This window comes from Poromitra crassiceps (genome assembly GCF_964638095.1).
Source record: "Poromitra crassiceps genome assembly, chromosome: 1".
Lineage (NCBI taxonomy): Eukaryota > Metazoa > Chordata > Actinopteri > Beryciformes > Melamphaidae > Poromitra > Poromitra crassiceps.
Window position 1 is genome coordinate 71,273,873 of NC_139623.1, and position 17,505 is coordinate 71,291,377.

The 17,505-nt window shown below is 42.0% G+C and overlaps 1 protein-coding gene across 1 annotated transcript in view; it reads right to left on the reverse strand.

Annotated features, from left to right (window-relative positions):
- The window catches only part of supt6h (SPT6 homolog, histone chaperone and transcription elongation factor), a 75,119-nt gene extending 58,437 nt beyond the window's left edge, over positions 1-16,682 (reverse strand). The window contains exons 1-3 of the mRNA XM_083642348.1: positions 16,575-16,682; positions 13,793-13,906; positions 13,532-13,696 (exon numbers count right to left, since the gene is read on the reverse strand). Coding sequence (XP_083498474.1) covers positions 13,532-13,696; positions 13,793-13,895 — 268 coding nt within the window. The 5' untranslated portion in view covers positions 13,896-13,906; positions 16,575-16,682. The remainder of the gene's footprint in view (positions 1-13,531; positions 13,697-13,792; positions 13,907-16,574) is intronic.
- Positions 16,683-17,505: the final 823 nt, after the last annotated feature.

Below are 17,505 nucleotides of genomic sequence, written 5' to 3' on the forward strand. Positions count from 1 at the left end.
ATTTTCTTTAAACTGACCAATGCAATATATCCCAGTGCATCCAATGTGAAAAACCCTCTCAAGAAAATGTATTAAATGTAAAGTAACATTGCTGAGTCTCATGTGTGCACAGTGGAGAAGCATTTTTTGCAATGTTGGAACAGCCATGCAGACACACGACTCTGAACAATGTTATAGGGGGGCATTTACACCATTTTGGGACACTTAACACATTCACTGCCAGCCGTTTTTTTTTTACTGTAGGTAGCTTCTGCCAGAGGGTTTTTTTGAGGATTCTGGCTCATCTTTCAAGACCCGAGGATTCTTTTCTGCTAAGATTTTGTGAACACAAAATATCTCAAAAGAACTAATAGAATGTGTGCTTTCTCTGTCTAAAAGAGTTAGTTTGTAGAGTTAGTAGTTATGTAGGCATTAGCACTTGAATACAGCATGGTTTCAGCGTCTGAAAATTTAAGCTGAGATAAATAGCTTTTTGTGAAATTCGATAGAACAGTCACTTTAACCATTCATTTTTGGCATCAGTAAGACGTCAGACATCTAAACAATAGTTTTGAACAGTAATTTCCTCCATAACAGCAGGAAACACCCCTCTCCTTCAAACTCCTCCCTCCGTGTGTGTTCTTCTTGGCTGCAGCGGGCGTGTCACAAGCTCGTTTCTGATGCTGCTGTAACCTCGCGTCACCAGGCTCACTGCTTTGCTGCTGCTCCTGTCTGCTGGCGGCCGCTGGGCAAGTCTGGATGGGCTCGCTCGTTTCTTGGGGTCGCCACTTAGTGGGTCGGTGGAATGGGTTGTACACGTTCGGTGGCTCCAATATTTTTATAGGAGACGTGGGGGGCATTGATCCACGTCCCACCGTCAAATTTTTTTTTTTTTTTTTTTGACGACTCAACTCGTCATTGGCAGTCAACCGTTGGATTTTTTTTGACGACTCAACTCGCCATTGGCAGTGAACGTGTTAAAAAAAGTAATTAGGCAGCAGAAAAACCACTGCATCTTAATGTCAGCTGGAGTAGGGATCTCTCAATTTCATCTAATACAATCAATTGGGATACGGTGTGGAACAATATAATTTTTTCTTCCAGGAACCCCAATCACCAATTTATTCACTACAACTATGCCCATAGACTATATTGTACCTAGGGGTGTCAAAAATAATCGATTATAAGATGCATCGCGATGCGGACGTGCACGATTCTGCATCGATTCACAAATGTCAAAAATCGATTATTAATTTTTTATTTTTTATTTTTTTATAATCAAATAAAATATAATGGAAGTACATGCAGTTGTTTATTTTAATTATGGATCATAATACAATGCAATTCCAAATGCACTTTTATTTTAAAAGTAGCCACACAGTGAGAAAAAAGAAAGTGAGAAAAAATAAATAATGTATTGCGGAAAAAAGTGACGCATCGATTTAAGATGCATCGAGATGCATCGATAATCGTAATCGAATCGAATCGTAGCCCTCTGAATCGTAATCGAATCGAATCGTGAGGCCAGTGAAGATTCACAGCCCTAACTGTACCCCTCTTAAACTATTTCAGATGAAGATGTCTCCTACTCCTAACTGTACATTATGCCCCCTGTCAACCCCTGGTAGGTACCTTTGTACATTATGCTCTGGGAATGCTCGGACGTTGTTTTTATTTTGGGGAGAAGTTACCAGAGGCCTGTACTACAAAGCAAGATTTAGGTTGATCCTGATAAGTTTGGGTTTAAACCTGGTTTAGCCGTACTACAAAGCAAGTTAACTTCTAACCTAGTTCAATCACCGTGGCAACTCACGCTGCAAAGCTAACCTGGTCAAGATCAAAATCCATGACAGACCCATATAATCGGCTCTCTGGAGTCACTCACCATTCATATAAGATCGCCATATGAAAAATAGATTGCAGTCAACTGAGAATAGAACAAGAAAAACATTTGTGGCTCTGTAGCAGGGCCCGAAATTAGAGCCCGCCACCCGCCAATGGCGGGCATATTTTAGCTTTGGCGTGTTAGGTTTGGCGTCTCTCCGCCACGTGGCGGGTCGCAAAATAGTCGTCATGTAATATTAAAACTGTGTGTAGCCGCCTGTGTCCACCAAGCGTCTTTTTCCGACTGTTAAACGCTGGGAGTGCGCTGCGGAGCACTGATCCCAGCCACAATATACAAGGAAGCAGTCTGAAATTAACGTTAGTTCAGTGCAGTAGTATACTGTAACACGAGTGCTTCCTGAGGCTGTTCCATTCTGGCTCTCCCATATAAGCTACCAAACGTGCCTCTGGAATGAAATGCAGTCTCAATTTAGCGGAGGTAAATTGACAGCCGAACGTCGGGCGAATCAATCAATCAATGAATCAATCGCTCGCACTTGTTGCCGACACTACTCGTATGATACAGTATACAGTATATGAGGAGATAATAGTTATCATGTGTGTTTTGGTGCGCAGCTGGCTAATAGGCTACCAAACATGACTGGAGTGGAATGGAATGCAGTCGTCAATTTAGTGGAGGTAAAAAGCATCTTTTAACCTCTGCTAAATTGACAGCCTACATCGGGCGAATTAATCAATGAATCAATCGCTCGCACTTGTTGCGGACACCACTCGTATGATACAGTATATACGAGGAGATAATAGTTATGTGTGTTTTGGTGCGCAGCTGGCTAATACGAGTGCTTTGTGAGGCTGTTTCATTCTGGCTCTGCCTTATATAGGCTACCAAACATGACTGGAGTGGAATGGAATGCAGTCGTCACTTTAGCGGAGGTAAAAAGCGTCTTTTAACCTCTGCCAGCCTACATCGGGCGAATTAATCAATGAATCAATCGCTCGCGCTTGTTGCCGAGCTATGATGAGGAGATGAATCAAAATGCTTACCCACCAATAAAGCCGAAGCGGAGCGGAGAACGAGTGCAGGAGAGCTAACGCAGGTGCCAGGTGTGAGTGGGAGAGAAAGGTGTGTAGCCCAAGTTGTGCGCTGTGCACTGAGACTGTCGCAGTTATTACTTTTAGCTGCGTTGTTTTTTTTACAACAATTTAAGCTCAAGATTGACTTGACATGTATTGAGTAATCAATCATCAATCAATATATTAAAATAATTTGCTTCAAATTTTACTCTGGCCTCTTATTTAAGTGTGTATTCTTCAACGTAATACCTTATCTACTTGAAATGTACTGAAAAAAATTGATATATATGGATATATGTGACACAAAAATGTGTTTTTTTTTTTGGCCGGTAAGAAATATGCTTGGCGGGTAGATGTTTTCCATCTACCCGCCACTGGCCGGTGGGTCAAAAAGTTAATTTCGGGCCCTGCTCTGTAGGCTACATAATTAAATTAAGCCTACTTACCACTTTATGTCTTAACAGCTGAACGATGCGTGGATAAATATGATCACTATTAACACGTTCACTGCCGTCGACGAGTTAACTCGTCAAAAAAACAACAACGGTTGACTGCCGTCGACGAGTTAACTCGTCAAAAAAAAAAAAAAAAATTTGACGGTGGGACGTGGATCAAACCCTTTTACGTCTCCTATAAAAATATGGGAGCCACCGAACGTGTACAACCCATTCCACCGACCCACTAAGTGGCGACAGTGCTCTCCAGACTAGAGAAAGCGAGCCAAAACTGCAGGGAAAAGCGTGAGGAATGAAAAAGGGGAAAAGCAAGCACACTCACAAAAAACAGTTGGTGGGTGCACGGCTCAAAATGGTCTATGAAGGAGAAGAAAAGCCAGCACTCTCAAAAATGTCCTTTTGTTAATTTAATTGAAGCAGATGGCAGGTACAAACGTTTCGACAGAAGTCTTCCTCAGTGTACCAGTCGTACACTGAGGAAGACTTCTGTCGAAACGTTTGTACCTGCCATCTGCTTCAATTAAATTAACAAAAGGACATTTTTGAGAGTGCTGGCTTTTCTTCTCCTTCAAAAAGCGTGAGGAAACCATTCTCATACTGTAGAATGGTTTGGCGAAAACGCTTTCGTGCTGGCGCACAACGGTGGCGCACAACGGTGGGGGGTTCCAAAAATAGACTGGGTGGAACACACTTTGAAACACGCAGCATAAAGCCCAGAATCGCAAAAGCTTCATCAAAGCTCTCAACCGAAACCCCAAGAAACGAGCGAGCCCATCCAGACTCGCCCGACGAGGGGCAGCCAGGCAGCAGACAGGCAGCAGAAACTCGCTTGTGACACGCCCGCTGCAGCCACGGAGGGAGGAGGAGAACACACACGGAGGGAGGAGTTTGAAGGAGAGGGGGGTTTCCTGCTGTTATGGAGGAAATTACTGTTCAAAACTATTGTTTAGATGTCGGACGTCTTACTGATGCCAAAAATAAATGGTTAAAGTGACTGTTCTATCGAATTTCACAAAAAGGCATTTTTCTCACCTTTCATTTTCAGACGCTGAAACCATGCTGTATTCAACTGCTAATGCCTACATAACTACTAACTCTACAAACTAACTCTTTTAGACAGAGAAAGCACACATTCTATTACCGTAAATTTCGGACTATAAGCCGCGGCTTTTCCCCCGTTTTCTGGCCCTGCGGCTTATATAATGGTGCGGCTTATCTATGGATTTTTTCAGAAAAAAAAAAAAAAAAAAAAATCTCTCTTCTTTAGCACTCTTTCTAACTATAAATCCACTTCTGTTTTAATTTCCTCTCTTGCCCTCTTTTCACCACACCGCGGACACTGTGTGCACTGTAAAAAAAAACAAAGGTGGTGTTGTGTTATGTTGTTTTGTTGAAATGTTAATAAATGGGAGCTTCCTCAAACAGCCATCTCTTTCCCGACAATCCCCTCTGTGCATGAACCCTTACATATGGTAATTAAACATTAAAACACAATTAAAAAAAAAAAAAAAAAAAAAACATTAAAACACCTGCGGCTTATAGTCCGGTGCGGCTTATATATGTAACAAACAGGCAATTTTGCTGCTGCGGCTTATACTCCGGTGCGGCTTATAGTGCGGAAATTACGGTAGTTCTTTTGAGATATTTTGTGTTGACAAAATCCTAACAGAAAAGAATCCTCGGCTCTTGAAAGATGAGCCAGAATCCTCAAAAAAAAACTTGGCAGAAGCTACCTACAGTAAAAAAAAAACTGTTGGCAGTGAATGTGTTAATCACCGCAGAGCATATCATAAACGGAGCCTCAAATGGAGTGAGGGTGATATTCTCCTACATGCCAGAAAAGCCTATACATATAATATAGATATGGGATAAATATGGGATAGCCCCAATACTAAATATGCAGGCTACTCTTGCATGTTTCAGCTGGAACTGTGTCCTGTAGGCTGTATGCCAATATATGAGCAAAAATAGGCTAGTTTTTATCAATGAAAACTATGCCTGCATCGTCTCAATTCAGTTCAGCAGTTTTCTCTTTTATATTAGGCTATCATTATTTTATATATGAATTATTCGATCAGTGCAACCACACACATAATGAGTGATAGAGATCATTATTCATTGAGCATGCGTTTCTAAATCTATGGTCTAAATAGGCTTACAGATTGTGGAAATTTATAGACTGAGATTACACATTTACATTTACACTCGCAAAAAGCTGCTGTAGGAGACAGAAATCGCTGATCAAAGTAAATCAAATGACTGATGTGAATACAAGCGGCAGCTTTAGACAGTCCTTCAGCAGACTATATCCAACGCGGATTTTCATTCTGACATAGGCTACGTTAAATATCCGCTAAAAACTCTGATCACACTGCGCTTTCATTGAATGAGGAAATGGGTGTGCCTGCCCGTGGATCAACTCAGCTGTTCATAATGTGATTGGCTAGCGCACCTCTTTCGCGTGGACGCGCGCCTGTGCACGAGCGAAAAACGTGCGCGTGCATAGGCAGATCCCAGATAAATCCAGCTTCAGTTATCGAGTAGAATCTGTTCAGTCAAACCAGATCAAAGTGACAGATTGCGGCTCTGTTAAGATAGCTTCGTAGTATAGGGCTCAGGAAGATGTCCGTAGTGCTTGGAATCACTGTTCCTTGCTCTCCTGGTTTGTTGTTAAATGATTTTACTGGTTTGAATGTATCTTTGAGGCGGAGGCATTGCCTGTTGCTGGGCCTTACTGCTGCAAAAGAAATGGTGGCTCAGAGATGGATGACCCCTCATATTTTGCCTTTGGAAAAATAGTTATCTTCTGTTGTGGATCTGGTTGTCGTGGAGATGTCGGTGGCCCCGCATGCATGGCGCTAGGCTTGTCGCGGTATTCGGTGTTACCGGCGTTACCCGGTGGCGAGACATACACCGATTACATAACGTGCCCACCGGTAACACCTTTTGTTTTTATGGAGCAAGAATTGAAAGGAAAACTCGGCAGTTTCAGCATGCGCCGGTGTAAATTACAAGCGCTCCCTCTGGGGCCGGTTGCACCAACTGGTCTTAACACATTCACTGCCAGCCGTTTTTTCAATACTGTAGGTAGGTTCTGCCAAGTTTTTTTTTTGAGGATTCTGGCTCATCTTTCAAGAGCCGAGGATTCTTTTCTGCTAAGATTTTGTGAACACAAATGATCTCAAAAGAACTAATAGAATGTGTGCTTTCTCTGTCTAAAAGAGTTAGTTTGTAGAGTTAGTAGTTATGTAGGCATTAGCAGTAGAATACAGCATGGTTTCAGCATCTGAAAATTTATTCTGAGATAAATGGCTTTTTGTGAAATTCGATAGAACAGTCACTTTAACCATTTATTTTTGGCGTAAGACGTCAGACATCTAAACAATAGTTTTGAACAGTAATTTCCTCCATAGCAGCAGGAAACCCCCCTCTCCTTCAAACTCCTCCCTCCATGGGTGTGTCTCTGGTGGCTTTGCAGCGTTTGTCACAAGCGAGGCTCTGCCTGTCTGTGCTGCCTGGCTGCTGGCGGCTGCTCTTTGGGCAAGTCTGCATGAGTCGTTTCGGTTGTGAGCTCAGCTGCAATGAAGCTGCTGCGATTGTGGGCTTTCTGCCGTGTTTCAAAGTGTGTTGCACGCATAATCTATTATGCAAATTTGCAATCCCCCACCGCCAGCTCCCAGCGCGATAATGCGCGAAAGCGAAAGCGTTTTCGCCAATCCATTTTACAGTATGAGAATGGTTTCCTCGCGTGTTCCCCTGCAGTTTTGGCTCGGCTTTTTCTAGTCTGGAGAGCACTGTCGCCACTTAGTGGGTCGGTGGAATGGGTTGTACACGTTCGGTGGCGCCAATATTTTTATAGGAGACGTGGGGGGCGTTGATCCACGTCCCCCCAATTTTTTTTTTTTTTTTTACGACTCAACTCGTCATTGGCAGTCAACCGTTGGATTTTTTTTGACGACTCAACTCGTCATTGGCAGTGAACGTGTTAACTATGCCTGGTCGTAACTCCTACGTCGGTCTTAGTTAAGACCATGGACTTACGCCTGTTGCACCAACATGGCTTACGTCTGGTCTTAACTATGCTGGTCGTAGCAATGCGCGTCCATGTGAATTGCCAGGGAATGCACCCTGATTGGATGATGTTGCAAAAAATGTGCCTCGCGACCTGCTTGGAGCACTGTGCCACTACGCTCTCTCAGCCACTACTGTAAAACACCCTCCCTCCTCTCACCCTCCCTCGCTCCGGGGGAAAAATGGCGGCGATTGAGCCAGAAAGACAGTCTGAATGAAATTGAATGTAACGTTCCCAATTCTATGTATTACATTCTAAAAAATTAACGGCAACATTTTGGAAGGCTAAGCCACACAACTAGCTCGTTGTAATCTAACATCATGCTTCAAAAGATGGAGAACTGGCTGTGTTACGACGATGAGGGTAAGGACTCAAAACGGTCTCCGCTGATAAGACACGGAGATCTCTGTTACAGGCAGGCGCTACGCCTCCTCCTGACCAGGCGTAACTCTTACGCCTGGGCGTAGTGAAAAGAAGGCTTAAGCCGTCTTGGTGCAACCGGCGTAGCTGTTAGGTCGTAAAGTTACGACCAACTTAGCTTAAGACCAGTGTAAGACCAGTTGGTGCCACCGGCCCCTGGGCTGTAGTGTGGCTGTTCTGGTTAGACCAGGGGTTCCCACCCTTTTTTGTGTGAAGGACCGGTAGATAGATGGAAAAAAAAGTCACGGACCGGTTGTCAATTTTAATAAATAAATAAATAAATAAATAAATAAATAAACAAACAAACAAACAAACAAACAAACAAACATAGGCTATAATATTATAGGCTGTGTGGTAATTGAAACATAGTTTCAAGTTGACGTTTATTTATGTTTGTAGTTTGTAAAAAAATGTTTGTAAATTTATTTATTTTTTGACCGGGCTCGCCCGGTGGTTGGGAACCACTGGGTTAGACCACCAACTAAGTTAACGCTATGTATCTTATGAACACATATTATGCCCTCCTCATAGACATGTAGGTAAGACCCTTAGCTAAGCCTGCATGTCTGTGACAAACTATAGCTGGCTAAACAGAGCTGTGCTGCAGTGTTGAGATTTTGTTTGTTTTGTAAAGGCAGAAGAAGAGCTGGAGTTACCTAGTCTCATCATGGAGCGAGCGCGCAGCTGAAGCACATGGCCAATTAATATGGACGTTAACATCCATATTATCATTAACGTTAGCCCGTCTCACCAGCCTGCCCCAGCCGCGATAGTTGTCCTCCCTCCCGGACAGACTGTGTTTTATCGATAGAGACAGACCGCATGTCTGGGAATGCCCACAAAATGTTAAACGGCTGGCGCGCGAGTGGGGTAAAACCGCCCATATATCTCATGGGCTGACTCACCAAAAGACGGTGCTGTGGCTCTAAACTACATGTTTGGGGGTTCTAGAGCAGAACACAAGACGTCTGCTCAGATGTGCGTTTACTGCGGTGGTTAAATCCCCGATCGTGTCTGCCTGGGCTGGGCTATCAGCTCAATTCTAACCTTGCTGAATGGGTAGAATGGGGGTTTTTACCCCACCCTGACCCCGCCCCCAGCCAGGCTGAGCCAGCTAAACCAGCGTTTATGACGAGACGTGGCCTCAACCTATTGCTTCTGTATCCATATCGTTAATCCCAAAATCACATTTTCTATGAAAACGAGAAATAAAACTAGATTTGACCATTTGTCCCGTGTTTACAAACAAATAGGCTACCATGTCCCACTTCTAAACTGTGTCCCCTTGCTTCACACAACACTAATCCTAGCGTAGATCAGACAAGATGTACAAAGTTGCTATTTAAATTTCATTATCAATGTTTGAATCATATCTATGGTTAGAATGGTGCCGACTGCTTGAAAAGCTTGAATCAATCAAAAGAAGCTATTGCATAATGGAGTCATGTTGCAGGGAGTAGAATATGCTATTTGTTCCATAGTTTGAGCATGGTGTTTAGATGGCTGGGTTAAGCAAAGTGCATCGAGACAAATGCATTATTAACAGCTTAGTTGTAGGCCTGTAAGAGAGGGGCAAAAGACTGTTCGGATCGGTATCAGTATGGGCAGATATTCAAGGTTATGGTATGGGTATCGGACATGAAACAGTGGTATCGAGCAATCCGTCTCTTGTATTTTTTTATTTTCGCGCTGTTGGGGAAATGTGTGTGTAAGATGGTGGGAGTTGAGTAGGGGTGTCACGATACACTCAGTTCACGATACGATACGTATCACGATACTGGGTTCACGATAACGATACGATACGATACGATTTTAACAATATTTTTTTAAACTTGAATAATGACAATATATGACTGGAAAAGTAGTATTTTATTTGAAATGCACAAATACAAAACATGCTGTTGTGGGAAATTGTTATCACAATAACAACTAGAAAAAACATGAGATTGGAGATAAGGCTTATCTTGAAATAGAATGAGTTACACCGTCACTTAGATTTACTTTGAACTAAAAGGTTTCTCAGCAGTATAAATACGGTAATCATTATGCATCTTCAGTTTTTCTTCAAACTCAAACAACAAGACTTTTCTTAGTCTATTTTTTATGCATCTTCAGTTTTTCCTGTCAAGTAAACAGTTTTGCCAGAAACTCAATTGAATGGTTTCTCTCCTGTATAACTTCTCATGTGTCTCTTCAGAGACTTGTTCAACTGAACTACTTTCCACACATTGAACTTCAACAAACAAAGACGTTTCTTAGTCTATTTGGTAGAGTGGTTCAGATCTTATCTGCAAGACAGGAACTACTTTGTCTCCATTGGCAACTACACATCTGACCAAACCAAAATGACATGTGGGGTACCCCAAGGATCAATTTTAGGTCCTGTCCTGTTTAACCTTTATATGCTCTCTCTGGGCCTAATTATGCAAAAAAACAAAATAGCTTATCATAGCTATGCAGATGACACCCAACTCTACATAGCCCTCTCATCGGATGACTATGCCCCCATAGAGTCACTGTGTCAGTGCCTTGCGCAAATTAATGATTGGATGTGCCAGAATTTTCTCCAACTTAATAAAGACAAAACAGAGATAATTGTCTTCGGCAAAAAAGAAGATAGGCTCAAAGTTACTGCTCACCTCGAATCCCTATCTCTGAAGCCAAAGGACCAGGTAAAAAATCTTGGCATTATTATTGACTCTGATCTAAATTTCAACTCCCACATCAAGCTTATAAGAAAATCTGCCTTCTATCATCTAAAAAATATAGCAAGGATTAGAGGCTATATGTCCAAACAAGATCTTGAAAAACTAATTCATGCTTTCATTTCTAGCAGGCTAGACTACTGCAACAGTCTTTTCAATGGTCTTCCCAAAAAAGCTGTTAAACAACTTCAGCTCATTCAGAATGCGGCTGCTAGAGTTCTAACAAGAACCAAGAAAGCTGAACACATTACACCAGTTCTCAAATCCCTGCATTGGCTGCCAGTAAATCTTAGAATAGACTTTAAAATTCTGCTAATAGTTTACAAATCTCTCAACGGGTCAGGCCCACACTACATCTCTGAAATGCTTCTACACTATGAACCATCCAGATCCCTGAGATCTTCAGGCACTGGTCTACTAATTGTCCCAAGGACCAAATCTAAACATGGTGAAGCCGCGTTCTCCCACTATGCCTCTCATAACTGGAACAAACTCCCTGAACACATTAGATCTGCCCCTACTCTGCCTATTTTTAAATCCAAGCTAAAGACCTTTATGTTTACTCTTGCTTTTAACTGCTACTAAACTACTGCCTCTCTCGGCCTGTAATTTTAAAAAGATTTTTCCTGTACATTTCCAACAAATGGACTGTACATGTAATAATAATACTGAAGAGTGCCTTGTAACTTATTTAAAACAGAAATAATGTTTCATGTTTGTTAATTTGAGTATATATTTTAACTAAAACTGTCGGCTGTGTTTTTTATGTGTTTTTTATATGTGCATTGCTTTGCTGCTTGTTTTTTCGATTATTTTTTTGTAAAGCACCTTGAATTGCCTTTGTGTATGAAAGGTGCTATATAAATAAAATTTGACTTGACTTGACTTGACTTGACTTAAAAAAAAAAAAAAAAAAAATCGCGATATGAGATTTCATCTCAACGATACATATCGTGACGTTTTACTATCGCGAAATTTCGTGGGACGATATATTGTGACACCCCTAGAGTTGAGTGATAAACGTCGCCCAACAGGAAACTACTGATATGGAAATGTGTTGAAACAGCAGGAGACGATGTCGGGAAACAAACGATGTTATTAGGGATGGGCATCGAATTTCGAATTTTCGAATAATCGTTGTTATTATCAAGGTCGACTTTTATTATTGAAAGTCGAAATTCGATTTTTTTTTTGTGAGTGAAATGTTGCATTGTCTCCCCTGATTCTAAGTATAGTCGAATCGCTTGGTTTGAGCAAGTACCGTAAATTCCGGACTATAAGGCGCACCGGTGTATAAGCCGCACCTGCAGAGTTGACTGTTTTTTACATATATAAGCCGCACCGGTCTATAAGCCGCGGGTGTTTTGATGTTTAATTACCATATGTAAGGCTTCGTGCACAGAGGGGATTGTCGGGAAAGAGATGGCTGTTTGGGGAAGCTCCCATTTATTAACATTTCAACAAAACAAAAGTCAGGTCACTAATCCCCAGACAAAATCACACATTGTGAGATGCTTAAAAATCACCATCGGCGGGAGCTTTACTCCAGATGCTGTGCAGCCAAGAACACAAGTGAAATTCGTTCTCTCGTGACCTGTGGTTCTCAACGTGATGGACGATTCACCTTTCTTGTTAACAGTCCTAGTGAGAGGCAGGTCGAACGTCAAAGGCACTTCATCCATATTTATGATCTGCTCCGGTCCGATGGAATATTCCTTGATCTTTCTTTGTGTGAATTCGCCAAAGTTTGTAATTTTCTCCTGGTAGTCGGGAGGGAGTTGCTGACACAGTCGTCCGCGCCCTGACGGACAGTCCCTTTCGTCTCGGGTTTGTGCATGATCCTTTGCTGCTGCTGCTGTTGTTGTTGTTCCTGTCTCGCTACTGTCTCAGACATGGCTTTCAGGCTCAATCGCCGCCATCGTCGTAACACAGCCAGTTCTCCATCTTTTGAAGCATGATGTTAGATTACAACGAGCTAGTTGTGTGGCTTAGCCTTCCAAAATGTTGCTGTTAGTTTTTTAGAATGTAATACATAGAATTGGGAATGTTACATTCAATTTCATTCAGACTGTCTTTCAGGCTCAATCGCTGCCTTTTTCCCCCCGGAGCGAGGGAGGAGGGAGGGTGTTTTACCGTAGTGGCTGAGAGAGAGTAGTGGCACAGTGCTCCAATCAGGTCGCGAGGCACATTTTTTGCAACATCATCCAATCAGGGTCTCGCTCTCATAATGTCTGTCTTGCTCTCGTTCTGCCTCATACCAACATCCATAGATTTTGGAGGTTCCCGAGTGGCCGTTTGCTGGAAAAATCCATAGATAAGCCGCACCGTTATATAAGCCGCAGGGGCCAAAAAAGGCCAAAAAACGGGAAAAAAGCCGCGGCTTATAGTCCGGAATTTACGGTAAAACAATTTTTATAAGCATTTTAAGCAAGATTTATGGAAAAATGAATGGCGGATGAAATCCCATGAAGAGGGAGAGGGGGTGACTTTGGCACCCCTTTGGCACCCAGACCTGAGCCTACTAAATATTTAATGAACCACTCATGATTGTCAAAACTGTTTTTTATTTTCGAAAATGTCAATGTCATGTAACATGTTCTTTACTTCAGTGGTGCAATGCTTGTTTGAGCTAAAAATCCACAGCAGAAGCTTTTTCTATTAATTCATAAAGCCTTAGACTTAGAATCAGGGGAGACAATGCAACATTTCACTCACAAAAAAAAAAAAAAAAAAAACATTAATTTTTTTTACATTTTTATTTTTATTTTCTAATTTCGATTACGGTAAAAGTCGACTTTGGCCAGCAAATTTCGAATAGTGTTTTTGCTAGAAATGCCCATCCCTAGATGTTATGTCATTGAGGTGAGGAGGAAAACCTCCAGGATAGCCCTTTTATCTGTGTCTTATTTAAGCCATACAACCAATAATCCATATATATGCAGCGGTTATATACATCCCTCTAGGGCAGCTGATGAACTTACTGCGCTTTTTGCGTCGATGTTTAACTTCATCTTCTGAATCACTGGCCCCACCACTGCCACTCTTTCCAGGCTCTTCTTCATCCTCCTCCTCATCTCCATCATCAATGAGTCCCTTTAAATTCCCTCGCTCATCCTGGTCTTCTGTGTTCTCTTCTTCCTCTTCATCTGATGAGAGATGACAAGGAGTGGGGTCACACAACTCATACAAACCCCCCCCCCCCACAATACACATCCAAGGAGAAATGATTCAATGTATCTTACCATCTTCCTCCAGAAACCTCTGGGTCTTTTTGGGCTTGAGGTCTTTCTCCTCAAACTCCTCCTCCTCCGACTCTTCAGCCTCACTCTCGATGAAGTCTGACATACTTGCTCCTCCTGAGGAATGATTGTAAAATGCTCTGTAATAACTGTTTTTTCCTCAACATTACTTTGTACAAGTTTACAAATATAAAACTCAAAGAAACGTGTGTGTCACGCAATTTGTATAATGGTAGTCTATAGGGATGTCACCGTGTGTACACGACTACACAGATATTAAATCATATCCGCTTAGAAAAACCAATAACCGTTTACACATATTTTTGTGTCCTTTTAAATAAAGTTTTGACAATGATTTTACTGTGTTCTGGACTCGCAATCATTCATTTCTCATCAAAAATAAATTGTGCGCGTGTGTCCGCTAAGCGTATTCCTGTCAGTTGGGCACTGGGGGTGCGCTGGTGGTCCCAGTGGACAGTGTGCGGGGAAGGAGATTGAAAATAACGTTAACTCAGCAGTGGCTTCAGAAAGGCGCTGGTGCGGGCTCTCGTTTTCAGGCAACTAATAATGAAGAAACTATCACAACAGAGACAGAACGGCTCAATTGTGAGAGCAGATTGGTTAGACACTTAATATTTCTGGTGAGTGTTGTGCTTTTATCACAGTACATGTGTTATCTGTTAGCTATCAAGCTAGCTATCGCTGCTAAACGTTATTTTCAATCTGCGTCCTGGCGGTGAGAACGTCAGTCCCATCATCCTCATCGCCAATGTTATGTCTGAAGAACTGGCGGACCACGACGTGCTGTTTAACGTTTTATTAACAACAGCTGTGAGTCGTACAGGCTAAACTCTCATGCTGCTACGTCTCTAGCAGGCTCAACTCTGATGACAACAGTCAAACGGTCAGGCTAACACCCCCCTTACGGCACTGTCGTAACACTCTTAAAGGGCCAGTCCCACTGACGTGGCGCATACACAACAATCTGCTGCCTGTAAGCTACAGATGACTATCGGGTAAAAAAAAAAACATCGGTTAACCGGTTACACGCTGCCAGAATGTCCAGTGTACACGTTTAGAAAATGTTGTAACCGTTGAAACCCCTAGTAGTCTATTGCCATTTGGAAGCTCATGTTATCTTAGCAATTTATTCATATTATCTAGTTAATTGTGGTAGAACTTCTCTAGCCAAGATGATATTCCACTGAATAATCTTAGTTGAAATTGGCTGTGGGTGGTGTCTGACTGTGGGCGGTGTGGTTCAGTCACGATTTTGATGTCATCAGTGATGTCACTTGGCAATTGTGATGTCATCAGTGATGTCACTCAATTGTTGTGATGTCAGCAGTGATGTCACTCGAGCAACTGTGATGTCATCAGTGTCTTTTAGTTAAATTGGCTAAGTGGTGGTGGTGTGGCCGTGTCAGTCTCCAGAGTCTCCACCTTAGGAATCCAGCACACGTAGCACGCGAGATTCTTAGTAGTTATAATTGTCTTGGCAGTGCCACTTGCATTTGCTTCAACTACAAGCTGTAACACCTATCAGAGATATGTGTCATTAGCCTGCTGCTATTTGAAGAGTAAATGAAGTTGGCATTATTGTTATGTCTTGCTAACCGTTTGTGTCCTACTACTAATGAAGGTCAGTGCTTAGTAAATGTTGTCCGGTGGCTTTGCACTAATGTGAATCATGGCCCGTGCATTTGCAGTCAGTGAGCATGATGATCATCCTTGCGTGTCATCTGGGATCTGCTGTCACTCTGCTACATGTTCAGCAAGAGGGCAACCGCCACACCACCACCACCACAGAGCCCACTTAGCCAATCAGCAATCATCATCATCAGTATATAAATGGGAGCTAGGGCAGCAGGCGAGGAGCGTGCAAGATGCCTAGTTTAACTAAAAGACACTGATAACATCACAGTTGCTAGAGTGACAAGGCAGATGCTTTGATGTTGCCCTCTTGCTGTTTTTGACATTTGCCATTAACAGTTTGGCACACAGAAACTAGACGATTCCTAGGGTGGAGACTCTGGAGATGATGTGCCACTTGTCCTCTCTTCTCACTTATATTCCCATGACATCACAATTGTCAAGTGACATCACAATCGTGCCTGACACCACCACAGACACCACTTAACCAAATTTAACTACCGTAATAAGATAAGATGTGGGGAGTCAGGTTATTTCAAATGTGCATTGCCCATTAAAATAAACTAATACAACTAGAATAATGATGTGCTTTTTATGTTGAATTATGGCATTATCGAGTAGTTGCAACAAAACATGATATCTGAAGTTACCGTTATAGTAAATATACAACTAGTAACAATCATCCAAAAACGTTTAGCACCTCGTGGCGACGCGCACACATTCAAATAACAGAGATGAGGAACCAAATTGCAATTTCCCGTGACAATACTGGTCGACACCAACTAGCGTAGTAGCCATGTTAGCAGCCACAAACTATAAGCAACATTTACCTGGCTAGCGTTAGCTAGCTGGGTACTGTTCAGCTGAGCCTGAGATTCAAGCTCGATGTTATCTCTAAAGTCGGTATTGCCCATAACAACGCAATAACTGACCACCACAGACCAAGGAAATCCAGTTAACGTTAGCGGTTGTAGAAAGAAAGGCCTCTGAAACGAACTTAGCAACCTAATGCGTTAGCATGTCGGCGCGTTAGCCTAGCATCGAGACGACAACAACAGCCAATTTCGGCATTGCCGTTTGTGATCCAGCAAAATCTAAAGATGCCAAACGACCTCAGTGAAATTAGACTTACGTCTCGCTGCGGTGCTATATTCCGTAAATGTCTATAATATGATTGGATTGTGTGTGTTATGATTTTCAGGGAGCTTGTAATGTTACTTATTTAAAAAAAATGGCCGTGAGTGAGCGGCGTGATGATGATGACAATTCCGGTGGGGGAAAAAACCTCCATCCTTTTTCAATATAATCGACCGCCCCCTGCTGGCGGACCTGCATTGTACATTGTAAAAACAATCAAGAAAAGATTCAAGATTCAAGATTCAAGATTCGAAGATTTTTATTGTCACTCCATGGTACAAGTATCACGTGTGAAATTCTTGTGCTGTGGACTCCGTTTACAACATAGTGCAAATAGTACAAATATAACAGGGCATATGGGTGCAAAAACAACAAGAGACACAACAAGCAATAAGGCAGTATAGTGATAAGACAAGCAATAAAACAATAAAGAAAGAAATAGCAACAACAACAACAATAATAACAAATATGATAACAACAACAACAACAATAATAATATAAATTCAATTCAATTCAAACTTTATTTCAGACACAAGCGCAGGTCCATATAAAACAAGACAAGACATAAAATACATAAAATACATTATAAATGCAAAGACAACACTAAAATAAATACAAGGCATCATAAAACATAGAGGCTCTTTCTCCAATGTCGCCACAAAGGAGAATAGAACCTGGTGTTGCTTAATGCAGGATTGGTTAAGGCCACAATAACCCTGTTCACAGAGGCATCTAATCGACACATGAATCTGTACATGAGATTTCTCCAAAGTGCATTTAGTGACAAACAGCTGACTGGCACTATGCCAACGAGGTACTCGCAAGAGCAGTCGTAGAGCATCATTATAAGCCACATGAAGTTTTTTCATGCTGCTTTTTCTGTAGCTACCCCACAGTACTAATAATAATAATAATAATAATAATAA